Source organism: Cardiocondyla obscurior, linkage group LG07 (genome assembly GCF_019399895.1).
Source record: "Cardiocondyla obscurior isolate alpha-2009 linkage group LG07, Cobs3.1, whole genome shotgun sequence".
Lineage (NCBI taxonomy): Eukaryota > Metazoa > Arthropoda > Insecta > Hymenoptera > Formicidae > Cardiocondyla > Cardiocondyla obscurior.
Genome location: NC_091870.1, coordinates 8,274,761 through 8,291,575, shown reverse-complemented (window position 1 = coordinate 8,291,575; position 16,815 = coordinate 8,274,761). Strand labels below are relative to the sequence as shown.

Genomic DNA, 16,815 nt, shown 5'->3' with positions numbered 1-16,815 from the left:
GGAAGTCTCCCACTTGGGCGCATCACGGCAGCCAATCGTTATGTCCGACAAGTCTGTCGTACGACGCATGTAATATTACCCTTACGCTGGAGTACGCAACACGTAACGTCGGATGCAAAACAAGTCGTGCGTCCACCTTCGGCGACGTCTCCGCGGCACGAGTATATAAATGCAGCATGGCCATGGGCAGCGGAGTCCCCAGGACCTATCCGGACGGCGTCACGCACCGCCGCGGTTGAGGCGGTTAGTGTGTCCCGGCGCTTGGCGTGATCGCGGACTCGCGGGTCCTGCCTCTGGAACAGGATGACGTGAGTCTGCACCCGCGGGCGAGTGCAGCCAGAAGTGCCGGGGGGGAGAGAAATCGACGGGGAATGCCGCGCGACCGCTGCTGGTGAGGAACCTCCGTGCGACAGGGACGTTATGTTTATGCCCCGGTGAAGTGGCGGGACACCTCTTGCGAGCCACCCCGAGCCGGGATGGGGCGCAGCGAACGGCGGCGTGAGTGCGCGTTCTAACGGCTATGCCGCGGCAGGCCTACACCACGTGCCCCGACGTCCCGCTCGGCGACGACGTGAAAGCCATTGGCGCCGCGATGGACGCGGACGTGGAGCTCGGCAAGGCCGACGGGTGCGAGACTATCCCGGGCTGCTCCGGCTACTCCAGCATGGTGCACAGCAAGAAGGTCATTAAGCACGCTCTGCGCCAGCAGGCGAAGCGACGCAGGAAGAACACGACGATCGCCGCCGGCAACTCTCGCACGTTGCCCAGGATCGTTGTCAAGCCGCTGCCGCCGCCACCGCCGAACGATCCGCCATCCCCAGTCAATAATGTGCAGCACATTACCACTGGTAAACCGCGGGCTCCGAGATGCAGAGCTTCTAAGATTCATTAGCTTTCCGTATCTTTCTTGATCGTAGGACGTAATTTGAAATATTTCATGGTTACTGTACGTTTCCTCGTTGTAGCGAAACGTAATATTTATTTAGAATGTGGTGGACAGAAAACTGATAGCATTCTAATGACTGGATTACTGTAACCACATCACTGCATTAATGGAAAGGCTTATTAATATTTTTTTTTTATTGAAAGATTGCTGTATGACATATCAGAAAGCTTTATGTTACACTGACTTTTTTTTATTTTAATGTATTAATAAAAGCAGACGAAATATTTCGAAGTAATGCTTTGTATGTTTTGAGGAAACTTAAGACGATTAATTTATTTTTACGTTTGTAGACGTTTTATAATAATATTGAAATTGTGAGTTAAGTTTTATTATTTAAAATAATTCGTATTTTTTTATAAATATAGCAACAGAAGAGCCTGCTGCCACAATGAGAGAAGTTCTGGCTAGTTTACCTGGATTTAGTTTAAAATCGAGTCGCAGGAGATCGACGAAAAGATTGTCCGCAACCGCGCAATTAGAAGCTGGTCTTGTGGATTTAGAATCTCCGGCGAGTATATTAGCAAGTACAAGCTTACGTGCTCTGTTGAATAGGCATACGTTTCAAGGCTTACCGCCACTGTATCAACGGAAACTTGCACAACTCCTGCCTGCTGTAGATAGACAGGTATTAAACGTAATTTTTTTTCGCAGTAATTACTATGAAATTATTTTATATATTTAATTGTTAAAAATATTTTTAATGTTTTCGATGAAATTTAATTTCGTCTTATTTCTAGGATGCTGCTATTTCTGGGCTAAACAATGAATTTTTTGCGAGAGCCTGCCTAGAATGGCGAAAGCGTTTAGCGGAAGGGGAGTTTACTCCAGAAAATCAGCAACGCCTGAAGATGGAAGCGGAACGGGATAAGAATAAGCTAGATCCGTGGAAGGTGAAGCACTTTGAACCGATATGGGGAGAGAAACGAGAGCCTAAACTTAAATCGAATCTCCATTACATTACCGAGTCACGTTCTAGTGGTGCAGTAACGCGTTCAAGTTTGAGACTCCGTTTGGAGTCTAGTGCGGATATTCCTACCTCGGAACATGCGATCTGTCCTATCGTGATGGCGGAAGACAAGGTCGATACCAGCTGTAAGACCGAAATTAGCATAAAGACTTCCGACGATCTAGTTAACTCCGAAGAAGCGCAAGAAAACTTAATGCCCTTGGATTACAATACGCTAACGGACGATGTAGCCGACGAAAAACATTTAGACGACCCCATGCAAGTGACCGAAGATATTCAATTGCACGAAAGTAGAATAGAGGATACGGATAAGATCGCGGACATTTGCGAGAAGCAAGATATTATTGAGGCCAGCGACATTGCGAAACAAATATGTCAAGAAGCCATCTCGAATGTCTATGAGGAAGAGGCAGATTTTTCCTCCAACGAGAAAAACTTGCCGTCTGTAGAAAATAATTTAATCGAAGCGTCAGAGGATGATACCGTGCTCTTACCGGACGACAATTCGTCGCCTAGATCGAGCGAACAAATAGAACGCGGTTCACACACGTCCGGAGAATCAATTTCGCAGCTGTCCAACGAATATATATCGCAAGCGTCCATTGATCAGATTTCTCAGATCTCAAAAGAACAGATTTCACAAATATCCAACGATCAAATTTATCAAATATCGGATTGCGAGACCACGAGTATTATGGAAAGTTCGTCGCCGCAGGATCAAGTCAGACCCGCGGGCATTGTTATAGAAGACACTAGTTTGATTAACAGTGATCAGGCTGAAGTGACGCGAACTTCTCACGAAAATCCAGCGGACAGCGATTCGCAAATTCCAGAAGGAATGGAAATTGACAGCGAGACGTTACAACGTATCCACGAACTTGAGGTAAAACTTTTCATATATGTTTTAAACGAATTATTAAGAGAGCGTAAATATATTACTAGTACAATCTCAATATACTATAATATTAAAATAAATAATAATTATAAATAGTAATAAATAATTAATAAAAATGTACTGTTATGTTGTTAGAAATTTAATTATTAATCGTGCTTTAGATGCAAGGAGAAATGCGCGAAATGTACGAGGAAATTTCGGGATGTCCTGAAGAAATAATATACCCTATTCTTGAGGGAATGGAAATGGCTTCGACAAATGCGGAAGTAACTCAATCGCAAGTAGTGTCCGGGCAAACCGAAGACGCTACGGGACCGGACGTAAACGCCGGTAACGAAGACGAGGCTCTGCGGGAGGCGAATAATTACGTCTGTTCGGAAATGCTGGAATGCAGTTGGACAGTGGATCCGCCCGTGAATAACATCAGTAATAATAATAGGGTAGGTATATCGTGAATTAATCATTATTTTAGTATTGTTGCTACGCCCGTACTGAATTAGCCTTAACTTCGTGTCGATCTTCGATCGACAGGAAGTCAGAAGCGAAGCGTCCTCCTGGAGACGAGCCGCTGTTTATTGACAAACAGCTGACGGATTTGGTCCAGGACTTTTGTCCCAAACTGACGTGTTCGAGTCTATTCAATATCTTGTAAGAATAATTCCATAAATTAGTTCATGTTTTATTTCGGTGTCGTTTCATTCTTTCGCGTCTTCGGGGGCGCGAATGTGAGAGGCTTCGCTTATTTATACCATATTATTATATCAGTAATGACAATTAATTTAAAAAGAAGACATAAAATATATTGTGCAAATTACTTGAATTTAATTTTATAAGAGATTACTTAATATAAAACAATGCACAATATATTTAATAAATGTAATCTCGTAATTTTATTAGAGTGGTATAAAGAAGATAAATTTTGTCTGTTTTTTTTCAAATATTTGACAAAATTCCACAGTTTAACATTGATTTATTTGTTTGTGCAAAGACGCAAGAGGATCTGCAAGTACCTTGGCCTTTAGTAGCGGCTGCTCTTGATGGGTCTGTAGCGGCGAACATAACAGTAACGACGCAAGACGAGTGCAATGAGACTTCCACAACGACTGATTCTACATCTTCGCAGCAGTTTATTAATTCGGATAACAATGTGGAAACTGTCAACTGTATTCAATTGCCAGTGGTTCAAGGAACGACATTTCAATCGGATGGTTTAGCTATTAGCACACCAGGAAGCAATTGCGTTATGAAAAGCTTGCAGTCGCAAAGTCCGCCGATTATCGCGTTTCCACAGCTGCAATCTATCAGATTTGTGCAAACGAATTTCAATCCGGAGCAGGAAACAACGCCTTTGCTGACAAATAATTCGCCTGCCATCTCGGCTCAGCTTCAGCCGCAGCAGAATAACACCGCGCAAGTTAACATGTTACGAGCGCAGGATACCATCGCTCAAATAAATACTCAAAACAACGGCGCACACGGTAATATGAATCAAAACACCATCGCGACACCGAGTCAAGTGCAAAATACTCTTTCAACCACGATGGGAGTACAATCTCAGAATCGTGTGCAGAATACGATTGTTATTCAGCAACAGACCGCCACTTCGGTTCAACCTCGACAAATTGCAGCTGCTGTGCACCAACAGCACCAGCAGCAGACCCAGCAGCAGACTCAGCAGCAGCAGCAACAAATTCAACAGCAGCAGCAGCAAACTCAACAGCAGCAACAGCCGTATGCTGGGCCATCGGTAGCTATTTCGTCGAGACCCTCTCGTGTTTCCAATCAAGGTAGTCAAAGAGGCTCCAGGAATAGTAATAAAGAGCAGGGTGGTGGCAGATCGAGAAGCTCTACGAAAGAGCCGCCGGGCGCTGTCAATTTGGAGCGCAGCTATCAAATATGTCAAGCGGTAAACTAACTCAGTATCCAGTTTAGAGTCACATGCGAATATAGTAAAGATATGAATTTATCGAATATATGATTCGCATGACATTGATAAATGTAGGAACGCTGATATTATTTTAGGTCATACAAAGCTCACCGAATAGAGATCAACTGAAGGCCCACTTGAAGCCACCACCAAGCCTGCTTGCTCGAGGAGACGGTGCATATATGACTAGCAAGTCTAGCGGGCGCACCGTGACGACAGTGAAATCTCAAAAAACGCAGCAAACGATACAACACAGTAAACAGTCTCAAAATAAGACACAGGTTATGTTTAGACATGTTATCGCTACGGCACGTCAAGCTACATCGACGGAGGTACCTAGCATCTATTACGCATATTAATTATTATATTGTTAGCATAGCTATTTAGATATTTACCTGTGCTGCTTTCTACACATATGAACATTTGAGACGTACACGCATACTATTTTTATCCTTTTTTGTGTGTACAGTGCTAATCTTGCGGATCGCTTGTAACGATCTCAGTATCACGCAGGTAGCTAAAAAAAATAAGTCTTTACATTAGTTTTGGATTTCTAAACGCAGTAGCGATAGTGCGACTTTTAATTATCAGACGCAACGACTCGGTGACGATTTTGTGTGCATTGCTTCATAAATTTATTTGTACAAATACGAAACAAAAAAAAAAAACGACGAACGAACGAACGCTCTTATTGTACAAACGAATGAACTTAGAATGCTGTAATTTAAATTACAGTTATTTATTTATTAAATTAATGCTATTTATTTAATATAATTCTACTGTCGAGAGCAGCTTGAATGCACAATGTACCGATTCAAGTTTCGTAAAATGTTAATAATAATTTGACAATTAAATTATCAATTTCTTTGTAGGTTACAGAAAGCCCTCCTATAGCGCAACTCGGCTCCTCTAGCAATGGTCTCGGGCAATATATACTTGTACAAAGGACAGGAGTTGGGGACAGTGCGCCGAGAGCGTCATCCGCGCCTCCATTACCGCCGCAGATACCAGGAATGGGTGTCGGGGTTCATTTAGTACGAGGAAGACCGGCGAGCGCCGGAGAAGGTTCGCATCAGGCGGTCACTTTAAAAGCGAGGGGCGCAGATAGCAGAGTGACAGGTGGTGCGGAACCAGGTGCACCCGGTATGATAATTGGCGGCGATCCGCCACCCCCCTGTGAATGCAACATGCGAGGAGCTATGGTAATTTGTCGGCAGTGTGGTGCCTTCTGTCACGATGACTGCATCGGGCCTCAACGTATCTGTGCTACCTGCCTCATACGTTAATCACCTTTATCTTCATTCAACCATTAATGTATAAAATGAAATCCGTTATGAAATAAGAGTGCTGAGCAATCGGTATCCAGAAAACACCAAAACGGTAATTTCTTAATACATTTTTCTATATATGTAATGTAAAAGAAGTATTGCGAACACGTAAATGTATTCCAAACTCGCTATGATATATACGCGGATATAATACGTATGCAGGGAAACATACGATGTATCATAAAATTATATTACAAAGTACAATCAAAAAGTTTAGAGACGTTTTTGTAATGGTCTGATAAATATGTGATCAGCATTTGATTAAAAAAATTATTCAAAGAAAATTAAAATAATTATTGTAAAGTTTATATCTATTTATATTTTATTACGATTTAAACTTTTAAATATTTATCCAATTCGACTATTATGATTAAAACAAATTGCATATTTGCATGTGATACTTTGTAGAATGTTATATTGTAATCTAAGAACGCAACTTCAGTCTGTATATTGTGCCTCTTAAACCTGGCATAAAATACAATAAAATTATTTAATTTGAAAATTACAAAATATTGCCCAGCACTCTTATATGAGAAATCTTTGTAGATTAAGGGTAATGAAGGATACAGTTGTGGGTATTGAACAATTTAACATTGCTACATTATACAGCAGATAAAAAAAAAAATATAAATTACTTACGGAACATCTCATTCCATTATCTTGCCTGTCACAATTTCGTTATAAATTAGTGATTATTTTTATGACGAATTATTAATATGCATATTAAAATTAAACTTCTATATAGATTTTTTTTGTATGCAAAATTACATTAAGGCAATTAGTTCGTATTATAAGTAGCAATATTTAGTTATTTCAAATAGATGCGTGAAATAAAAATCGTACGTTAAATAATAATTAATTAAAATTTCACTGCTTTTTCGATAAAATTTTGAATGCTTTAATAAATTAATATATTTATTAACGACACATATTTTCATTTATATATTCTTTTGCAAAATTAAAAATTATTTAATACTCGACGGATAAATATATAAGAAAGTCCTGTAAGGATTCTTTGTGGTACGTTTTTTTTTTTTTAATCTTATTTTACTTTTTCTTTTTCTTTTTCTTTAAAATCAAACTCTAGTCTGTACTATACATATATATACTTATATATATCTTCTACATTTATTTATTATGTTATTTATTAATGATAATTTTTTTATAGTTTTTATATTCTCTATTATAAAAAGTACATTTACTTTTATTTTGTTTGCATAGTCATTTTATTTATTAGTAATATCATCTGCACGCATTGACATGTATAATGTAATTCTAACTACCGATTCCAATATTTCAACTGTATTCTTGGAGCCCTTGCTTATGAAAAGTTTAAGACAAAAAGTTTAACCTCTTATATACCGACCCTTAATACAGTCTTCCACTAAGCATCACACTCTAGATTTCTAGAATATGTATGTTTGTTATTTATTTATTAACACACGAATTTATTTTTTATTATAGCTGCGTAGACGATATTCCTGTACATGTTGATCTCGAACACTGAAACGACGAAACCTTTGTATATGCTCTCTTTTAATCATTCCTTTGGAAATAAGGTGATTTACCGGACTCTTCAAGTCTTAACGCGTAGCTCAGACTATCTTTTGCACATGTATTAACGCATGTTGTATGTCAAACTTAGTATTGCCGGACATTGTGTACAGGAACCGTAATGTATCACGAGAACGAGTAATTAAGATTAACAGTTTCTTGCAAATGAAAAGAGAAATAACAATATTCGTAGCTCTAATATACATATATATATATATACGATATGTAGCCTGTATATTTTCAATTTTTATCTCTTCTATTTCGTTGCGATTAATTCTCTAATGTCGTTAGTTACACCGAGGAATGATTTATTGAGAAACTTTTAAATGACACGATCATTAACATTATTTTCTTATTCGTGCGTTGTGTATATCTAGGAATATTCTATGCAGTACAAATGATGCAGTGACGATCCCGTAAGGATCACATGGAAATATCGTTTCTGGAAGTCTTAAGATGATTATCTTGGACTCTAACTTGAACTAGCATATATATATATATGTACATATATGTATATGTATATATATACATTATATTCGATGCTATAACTGTACACCTGAATGTTGTTAACAGACACGAAACGTTTTTTTTTCTTTTCATTATTTAACGAGAATGAATATAACGAGAGGAATATATTTATTTTCGATTCTAAGTTGATATAAATTAAACAGCTAGATATTATTTGTGAGTATTATTGTCTATAGTTAAATGAGCACGTAAAAAAATGCAGATGTTGAATATTTGAAAGCGGCAACTATTCCAGTGTTAAAACCAAATATATATCCGTACATCGCAAATGATTAGATGACGTCTAACTTGCGGTACATGCAACAATGCAAATAGATAATAAAATTATTTTACTTCAAGTTGACGTTCAAATATTTGACTTTTGTTTTATTATTAAAGTGATCAAGATTCAATATTAAATTTTTTTTTTTCACACGTGTAAGAAATGCATTTTGAGTGTTTGTCAGAAATGTTTTTGATGGAACGTAAAAATTGTTAAAAAATATATATATATATATAGTATATATAACTTGTAATGATGGAGCACCGAAACACCAATTTATCGTAAGACTTTTGCATGAAATTTATGTCTTGTAAATTCGGTGTATTTTACTTTCGATAGGGGTCTAATTATACTTTTAATTTTGTGCATCAACTAGCGAGTATCTTTCATTAATTTAATCTTCGTGCTAGCGCATAGATGCGTATGTGTAAATACATGTAGTGCGTTCATTCAAATGTACAATATTATTCGCACATTTTGTGTTGTTAAAAACGTAACGTTTACTGCGGGAGTAAAGGAACATAAAAAAAAAGAAAAAAAAAAAAAGAAAAAAAGAAAATGTGACAATAGAAAATGTGTTGACTAGGATCGGCGAGATCACGGTGTGCAGTTGTAGTATTATAATTTAACACGTTATCACCCTCGACTTGTTAGCTTACATTTATCGAAGTTAAGGAATACGCATTACATTGTGTCATACTTCTCTTTAATACTTTTTATTGCATTACTTACCGATTTATCTATCATGTCATGTAATTATGGCGTTTATTTTTTATTCATAACGATAGCAACTAGTATTACTGCAATTCGATAGAAGTTACTCTGTATCCGTCGCTCAAATGTAAATAAAGTAACATACGTTTAATACGGGAAAGTTGTTCATGGTCCGGATACATACCTCATGTATGATATACCGCGTCGGCCGGATAACCGATGACTGATTTCTCCCCGTTCTCGCATCTCCTGCCTCTTCCTTCTAGAATTACGTACGCTAGCGTCAGACATAAAATTATAAAATATTTCTGACTTGAGTTATACTACTTGTACCTGCAAACATTTTTTTAACAGCACGAAATCTGTGTCGTCAAATTGTGTATGGTCCGATATTTTATAATACATATTACGATACACAATATAAAGTCATAAAATTATTACAATACGTAATATAAAGTCATACAATTCATTATATAAAATACAATACGTAATATAATACACAATAATAAAAGAATAAAATTTATAAGGCGTTCATCAAGATCTTCTCATTGCCGAGTCTTCAAAGACGCTTGAGAAGTATTGAAAGGTTAAAACGAATAAGTTTGTAACACTGTCGGAGTGGTCAGCCTGATCATTGCGCCGTTCCCGCCTACGCCGTGGCTCGATGGAGAGGGAAAGCGTCTATTACAAAAGTAAAGTGGCTACGAACCTCGGCGGGAACGGCAGTCGTTATAAAAAGGACCTCCAACTTACTCTTCCCAATCTCCTTACACTTCTCGAGCTTTTTCAGAGCCTCGGCGTCGCGAAACCACGGTTTTAATGTAAGTAATGACAGATTCGTTATTTTAATTACTTTGTAATTCTCGACCGCATACGGACGTACGATTAAATTACGCGGCGTGCCTGACAAAGCCGACTGACTGTTTTAATAATACTTACGTTCCACTGACGGTTCTTCATCCACAGATTTGACTTTCATTCGAATAGTTTTCAAATCGGAATGAAGCTGCTTTAGTTTCTCCTCCGTCCATCTGGTTTCTCGTATACAGATGTCTCCTGATTTCAGGCCGCCTCTGATTTCTTTTGGTTTCTCAATTATCGGCAACCAGCTGAGCGTTGCGTCTTTTTCTTCTTCTGCTTCTTTTTCTTCTGAATAAGATAATTGCGGTAAATTAAATGACCAGCGGTTAATTATTAATTATAATTAAATATACTTACGTTCAATTTGGATTTCGCTCAAGAGTTGCTTCTGCGAGATTTCGTGCCGCCTTTGAGGTGCGTACAGATCAGATCTCGGATCGACGTGATGTTCAATTATATCAAGCTTGCAAAGCTGATGCTTGTCGCGATGCTTTTGACATAATTTTCGCAGATCACGTTTAAGATTATGCCTGATTGTTTTAATTTGATTGTCCCGACCCTTGCTCAGTTTGCTTTCAAGTCTGGTAAAACGACTTTGTCTTTTCTTTTCAGATTCCAGCTCACGGTTCTGTAAGCGGTCCCTCATCAAGTCCAAACGTAAGTCCATTATGAACTGTATTTCCTAAAATAATTTAATTAAAGAAAAAAAAGTATAAGTATTACGTTAGGAAAATAATTAGAATTTTTATTTTAAAAGTGTCATAGTACAGTTAAAGAAAAAAAAATTAAATAAACGCAGATATTAAGCTATGTCATAGTAGATATAATTTTAAAAAATTGACTGAGGCTCTTCTTTACTAGGATTTTGTTTTAAAATACTTACCGATTCCCGAAACGCCCATTCATCGTTCTCCAAGGCGGTGATTATTGAATTCCGCATTTTTATGTTAGCTGGAGTATCCATTGGCGGTAGAATAGACTCCCAGGCTCTCTTCATCCGCATTCTGTTGATAACGTGCACTTCGTGATTTCCTGCAGGTAGCCCATGTTCCCAAGTTAAATTAGTTAACGTTAGAACTTCAGGATTGTGACCTAAGTAAAAATCAGAATACTTCCATTAGAAATCTAGAATACGTTTTTTTTTTTCCTTTTTTTTTAATTACAATTTTTATTTTTTAACTGATTTATTCCACAAATATTGCACAATGTAATTGCAAGTAAATTAACAACCTGGAATAATTTTACACGGTGGTTCCCAAGGATCGGTTTGCGCCTCGCTGTCTCTGTAATCCGTTTGCGTTTCTGCATTTTTGTACAGCTCTATTTTAGGGAGTGCTGTGCAGCATCGTCTCTGTGCATTTTGCAATATTCCATTTAAGGCCTCGTTTTCCAAGCGTAGATCGGCGGTGTGTACCTTTGGTACAACAGTAAAAGGCACCATTGATCTTCGAAAATATTTATATGCATCTCCGCTGACGATTCCAATCATTTTGCCTTGCACAGCCATCCTCCTGTAAATCCAAAAGTTTAAAGTTTCTGAACTAAATTAAATACAAAAATAAAAGATAATTTTTTTTATTACAAAATTTGTAAACTTGATAAGCAAAAAGAATATTCTTAAAATCAGTAACTTACCCGAGATTAAAAAAATAACTTGATAACTTATATTTGGATAGAAGATTCTTTTTACGATTTTGACACTTCTTGTTATCTGCACTTCAGAATGTCCAAGTAGTCCTCGGAAAAAATGTGAAAGTCAATAAATTGTAGAAGAACCATGCCATCTAAAATCCGTGAGACGTATCTGTTGAATATAATCGTTTGATAAGTTTAGTATTGATCAAGCAGTGCACCGTAGCAGCGGAAATTTTACAGGAGTTTAGGAAGAATCGTTAACGTTATGGTTTAGTCATGTATATTTTATACTCTTGGAATATTCATACACTTAACAGTGATTAAATGTTTACGCATGTTATCCTGCAAACACAATATATGAATCTTCGAAGATAGATATTTTTTTTTCACGAGTTTTACTGAATATTATATTAAAATTTAAAATTATAGGAAATGCATGTGAGAAGACACTAAATCAGTAGCACCAGAATGTATCTGTTAATATAATTAATATACATCGACACTTAAGTATACAGATACTTAAAACTTTAATTATCAATATGTAATATATATATATTTATGTATATATGATTAACATTCTAATTCATGTAGATAGTAGAATTATTACATTTAAATTATGTTTTATATAACGTATACTTTCAGAGTTAATTATACAATATTAACAATTTTTATGCATTCAGAAGTTATAAATTTTAATACACTTTAATAGACATAAAACGTAATGGAAATCACCTTTGGCACACACAACTTTTTCATTTATAACTGCATTCTAAAAAAACAAATTTAATTATTAATATGACAAACAGATATGTGATCATAGCGATTCTATTCAAAATTAAACGCTAAAAATTTTTAACTGCGAGAGCAACAATATTATTTTATGTACAAATACGCGTATAATTGTATTCTTTTTATCGCGAAGAAAACTGCATATAAATATCAATACAAATTACTTTTATATAACAATTGATTAGAATTACGATTGTTACTGTATACTTTTACAAATAACGTGTAGGATTATTTAGTAATTCCTTAATTTCATCAATCGTCAACGATTTCATTCGAGATTATTTTAATAAAAGTTTCCTTAATAATAATTCCTTAATCGTTCACATAATTCGATGAGACTTTGCAATTTCTTTAAACATTTGATCTACCTAACGGCTTGAAATAACCGTTTCCAAGAGAGCCCAGATATTCTGGCCAGCTCTGGTGTGACGAAATATTTCTGCACGTTTGATTAGGTAGCATATCCTCGGGGCATACACACTCTAGCTTCATTCTGTATATTGTCATTTGGCCGAGCGCGACTTTATTATTTTCCCTGTCTTTCGACTCTTGGTACCATCTGTAATTAACGCCTCGCTCGGATAAGCATTCGTTAATGATATCGTCGTCTTTCTTGTACTCAAATTTGTTCTGAAATAAAGCTTGCTTCTTATGAATGCATTGATCCACTTGATCGGAGATCAAGATTAGAGATACTTCTGGCGATGGTAGCCAGAACGTAGAAAATACTAAGTCTATCGAAGTCTTTCCTTTAGACTCGGTGATAGATGGCAATAGAATACCAGTCGGCGCTTGCTTCTGAACCCCATTCACGCCGTTCGACTGACCGTTGTCAGTTCCGGAATTCCGCTTCGCTCTTCGTTTCAGCCTCATTTTAAAATCTTTATCAGTTATCAACGACAATATCCTCAATTGATTTTTGTTAATTTTTCCTCTACTTTGATTTTTCAGCGACTCCCGTTTAAATACTTTTTCTATACTAGCGTCATCGTCCGCATTTTGGATAATACTCGGAAAACTGTGCTTGTAAATTTGTCTGCGCTGTGTCGCGTTTCCGACTTTTTTAACGGGAGCTTTTTCTTGACGACTAGTAATTATTTGATTTGTAGTTACGTTTACTGCTTCAGTATGCGCGTCTTCTGACAACTCCATGCTACTATTCGTGCTCCTTACTTTTATTGATTCGCTCGTATTTAATAAATTATGTATTGCGGTAGTCGTTTCTATATTTGATTCATCGCTCAAAGTGGTTGATAATTTTTCCTCAGATTTTAAAGTCGTAATTGTTATATCGGAGTTATTTACCGAGCTGTTTTTATTGTTATGATCGAACTGCAAATCGTACTGCGATGATTCAGATGTAGAGTAATTGCCAGCTTCCTTCAGGAAATCTTCTTTGTTCGAAATATTCATCGTAGATAAATCATTATCTACAGTGACGCTTCTCTGCTCTCGCACTTCACCTTGCGAATAATCTACACTTTGTTCGTCTTCGTTAGCATTATCACTTTCATATATACTGCCGTATTCTTTGTCCGACTGCGTATCGTCATCCATCCATTTATCTTGCTTCCACGGTTGATCCACGTCTAAATTATCTACGGTGTCTTCGGGATTGTGCTTCTTGTGGCTTTTTAACTCGTCAATGTTTTCATATACCGCATCCAAATCATATTTGCCGATTTCGAGTATATTACTATCTTTGTGCTTGAAGATTCTATCTTTCCGGTGGTTTTTATGAACTTCCGGCGATCTCTCGGAAACTAGCGGGGCGTTTACGTAAGTATCTGCGATTTTTAATCGCGAGTTCGAGTACTTCTTCTCCTTTTGTGTGTCGGCTGAATTATTAAATTCCAACGACTTCCACTTTTCGGAAATGTACAGCGGCAGCCCGGGCGGGCCAACATGTTGACTCAAAGCCAGCAGCCTCGTCGTGAGCGTTGAATTAAATTTCAAAAAACAAAGATCAGCATTTGTTTGCGACATAAAGCTCTGATCTTTCAAGAATTGATATTTATCTTTGACCCCCTCGTAGTTCAAACAGTCGGTGGACCAATGCAAAAACCAATCGTTGCCAAATCCGTCAACGGTGATCGACAAACCAGACATTTGTCCACTTAAGCTATCCTCCATCGGTTTTTCGAGCAATGGCAGCCCGTTACGACCATCTAAAACTGTAGCCAAGGTATAATAGTACGTGGACGAACCTGTACCTATTTGATGCTTTACCATAAAGTCTGGTATATCGTCGTCGTTGTAATAACCGGGAATGGGAATGCTAATTACTTCAGAATTAGGGATTTTATATTCCCAGATAGGCTCAAATGTGGCGCCATTGTACGCTACAATCGTAGAATTAAACATAGCGGCAACGATATCCGCAATTCCATCCGATGTGATATCAATTAGAATCGGTGCCAGCAGTGCATTCTTGCCGTTGTTACGATTGATCTTTTGTAATTTCTGCAAAAAAGAAAAAATGAATTACGGCGTCAATTAATGCCATCGATAATCTTCTTCGATTAAAATTTAATACAGATTATTTGTGCTACATACTAAATCACCGTAAAAGATATTAGCTTGAGACACTATGTACAATCCACCGTCGTCCTGCTGGCTGGTTGTAGCCAGAACGAATATATTTTCCCCGTCAGGATGTATTATAATTTGTGGTGCTACAAACAGCTGTTCTGTATCCGGCAAATCAATGTTCCGTATAACATCGCCGCTTCTGCCCGATATAACGAGTATGTTGCTCGTTTGGGTGTTGTCCGATTGCACGGCATGCGACGCTATTACATCGCCAGTACCGTCGTCGTCCATGTCCGCGATAAATCTGGCGTCGTAGACATCTAAAGTTATTTGCGGCTCGGAAGAATCTTGAAGTGGCATCTCCCACAGATTAGAGCCGTCACGGCCGTCGATAGCTTGCAATATTCCACCGCGTCCGGATATAACGCAGTCCTTAATCTCGTCGTGTGTCAGATCCACGCCGCAATCGACAGAAAATATCGAATAGGCGGTCCAGTGTGTCCATATAACATCGCCCGTTTTACCATTTAGCGCAAGCACACCGCCTTGGCACGGCGTTTGCTTTTCGAAATATACGGTACAGATATATTTCGTGTCCATCGCATCCAAACCTATATTTATAAATCAACGATTATATTAATTTAATTAAGTTCATAAGCTAAATTATAAAACAACAATTATTCACCTCAAAATTGTTAAGAAACATCACGTAAACGCAAAACGAAAATCTGTAAAAAAAAAAAGAGGAAACAAAATAAAAATAGCTAATTGCAAATCATTGTGCAATATAGCGTACAATAGCATACAAAATTATAAATAGTACGAACAAAGAAAGTAGAAAGTAAAAAAATTGCAATACATCAGTTTATTTAGTAAAACATAACGTTCTTATACCTGTGCCGAATCCTACAATGATATCTTCGACCCCATCGGAATTAACATCGTTACTTCTAAAAGGTGCCTCTGGTATCAATTTAGGTAACGATTTAGTCCATAAAACTTTAGACGAAAGTGAGGTGCATGGAATTATTTCCGATGATACGTTTGCAGGTTCCTTGAGCTCGTGCGACAGCCAGCTTCTCAACACGGTCAGCGGCATCGGGAATATATTTGCCGTGAATATACAAAGCACGATTAAGCCCAGCACCACGATCAGAGCTGTAATTCCATAACACAGCGGCACGAGGAACGCTTTGTACGGGATTCTATTATTCTGAAAGCTGCAGGATTTCTTGCACTTTCTGCGAGGTGCCATGAGGGGCCGTTTCACGCCACCGTCGTCGTCCAGCTTCAACCCACCGCTTCTCCCATCCCTGATGAACACCTCGTCGTCGATGTCGGTGAGGTCGTCGTCGTCAAGACTGTCTCTCACCGCTAGCTTTGGCAGAGCTGGATATACCGCTGACATATCGTCACCTGAGAAGTTTAATGAACCAGGTAAGCGCGACGAATTAAACGCAAATTAAACAGGAGAGTCTATATTCGCGAAATAAAAAAGTTGCCGAATTAATTGAGCGACTAAGAAAACCGGAATACTGACGAGGCTGACAAGGACTTCGTGGAAGAAACACATGTATATGCAAACCTAGCGAGATGCGGTTCTCTGAGCGTAAGCAGAACGTTAATAATTCCGTGGGTGGACTTGAATCCTCGCGTTCGTATCTCGATCGCTATCAATGGGTCATCGAGCTGCGGAGCCCGATTAAAAAATGTATACAAATAAGATATATAGGGTATTTACGATAATTCGGATTAGTTCGGTTTCGACTAGGTCCGATAAATCTAACAGGTACGGTCATCTTGAGTCTTCATAGTTCGCGACTGTCCGATGAAAATCTCAAGATTACCGTGCCTGTTATGCTGAACGTACCAGCGCG

General features: G+C 37.9%; 3 protein-coding genes across 8 annotated transcripts; 1 reads left to right on the top strand and 2 right to left on the bottom strand.

The window, feature by feature from the left end:
• The first annotated feature begins 78 nt into the window (after window positions 1-78).
• Asx (Additional sex combs) lies at window positions 79-8,966 on the top strand. 3 transcript variants are annotated; one of them, XM_070660019.1, is made up of 8 exons: window positions 80-848; window positions 1,312-1,571; window positions 1,684-2,796; window positions 2,970-3,248; window positions 3,797-4,714; window positions 4,831-5,067; window positions 5,205-5,248; window positions 5,608-5,743. In XM_070660019.1, exons 1-7 carry the CDS (start codon window positions 521-523, stop codon window positions 5,208-5,210), a joined length of 3,141 nt encoding a protein of 1,046 aa, XP_070516120.1. In that variant the 5' UTR covers window positions 80-520; the 3' UTR covers window positions 5,211-5,248; window positions 5,608-5,743. The 3 variants fall into 3 exon arrangements, 2 of the variants coding, with proteins under 2 accessions (XP_070516119.1, XP_070516120.1); XM_070660018.1 differs by lacking the exon at window positions 5,205-5,248 and having other exon boundaries at window positions 79-848; window positions 5,608-8,966; XR_011546039.1 differs by having other exon boundaries at window positions 4,831-5,248.
• Window positions 8,967-9,119: 153 nt separating this feature from the next.
• Window positions 9,120-11,714, bottom strand: LOC139104487 (cilia- and flagella-associated protein 91). 2 transcript variants are annotated; one of them, XM_070660022.1, is made up of 6 exons: window positions 11,618-11,714; window positions 11,213-11,493; window positions 10,866-11,074; window positions 10,340-10,664; window positions 10,061-10,270; window positions 9,120-9,383 (listed from the first exon to the last, which is right to left on the bottom strand). In XM_070660022.1, the coding sequence occupies exons 2-6, from the start codon at window positions 11,487-11,489 to the stop codon at window positions 9,307-9,309; spliced, it is 1,098 nt and encodes a 365-aa protein (XP_070516123.1). In that variant the 5' UTR covers window positions 11,490-11,493; window positions 11,618-11,714; the 3' UTR covers window positions 9,120-9,306. The 2 variants fall into 2 exon arrangements, with proteins under 2 accessions (XP_070516123.1, XP_070516124.1); XM_070660023.1 differs by lacking the exon at window positions 11,618-11,714 and having other exon boundaries at window positions 11,213-11,607.
• On the bottom strand, window positions 11,665-16,696 carry LOC139104485 (uncharacterized). Of its 3 annotated transcripts, XR_011546040.1 has the most exons (5): window positions 16,524-16,696; window positions 15,833-16,354; window positions 14,963-15,549; window positions 12,350-14,869; window positions 11,665-11,786 (listed from the first exon to the last, which is right to left on the bottom strand). XR_011546040.1 is itself a non-coding variant. In XM_070660020.1 (4 exons), exons 2-4 carry the CDS (start codon window positions 16,344-16,346, stop codon window positions 12,758-12,760), a joined length of 3,213 nt encoding a protein of 1,070 aa, XP_070516121.1. In that variant the 5' UTR covers window positions 16,347-16,354; window positions 16,524-16,696; the 3' UTR covers window positions 11,881-12,757. The 3 variants fall into 3 exon arrangements, 2 of the variants coding, with proteins under 2 accessions (XP_070516121.1, XP_070516122.1); XM_070660020.1 differs by lacking the exon at window positions 11,665-11,786 and having other exon boundaries at window positions 11,881-14,869; XM_070660021.1 differs by lacking the exons at window positions 11,665-11,786; window positions 16,524-16,696 and adding an exon at window positions 15,624-15,666 and having other exon boundaries at window positions 11,881-14,869; window positions 15,833-15,919.
• Window positions 16,697-16,815: the final 119 nt, after the last annotated feature.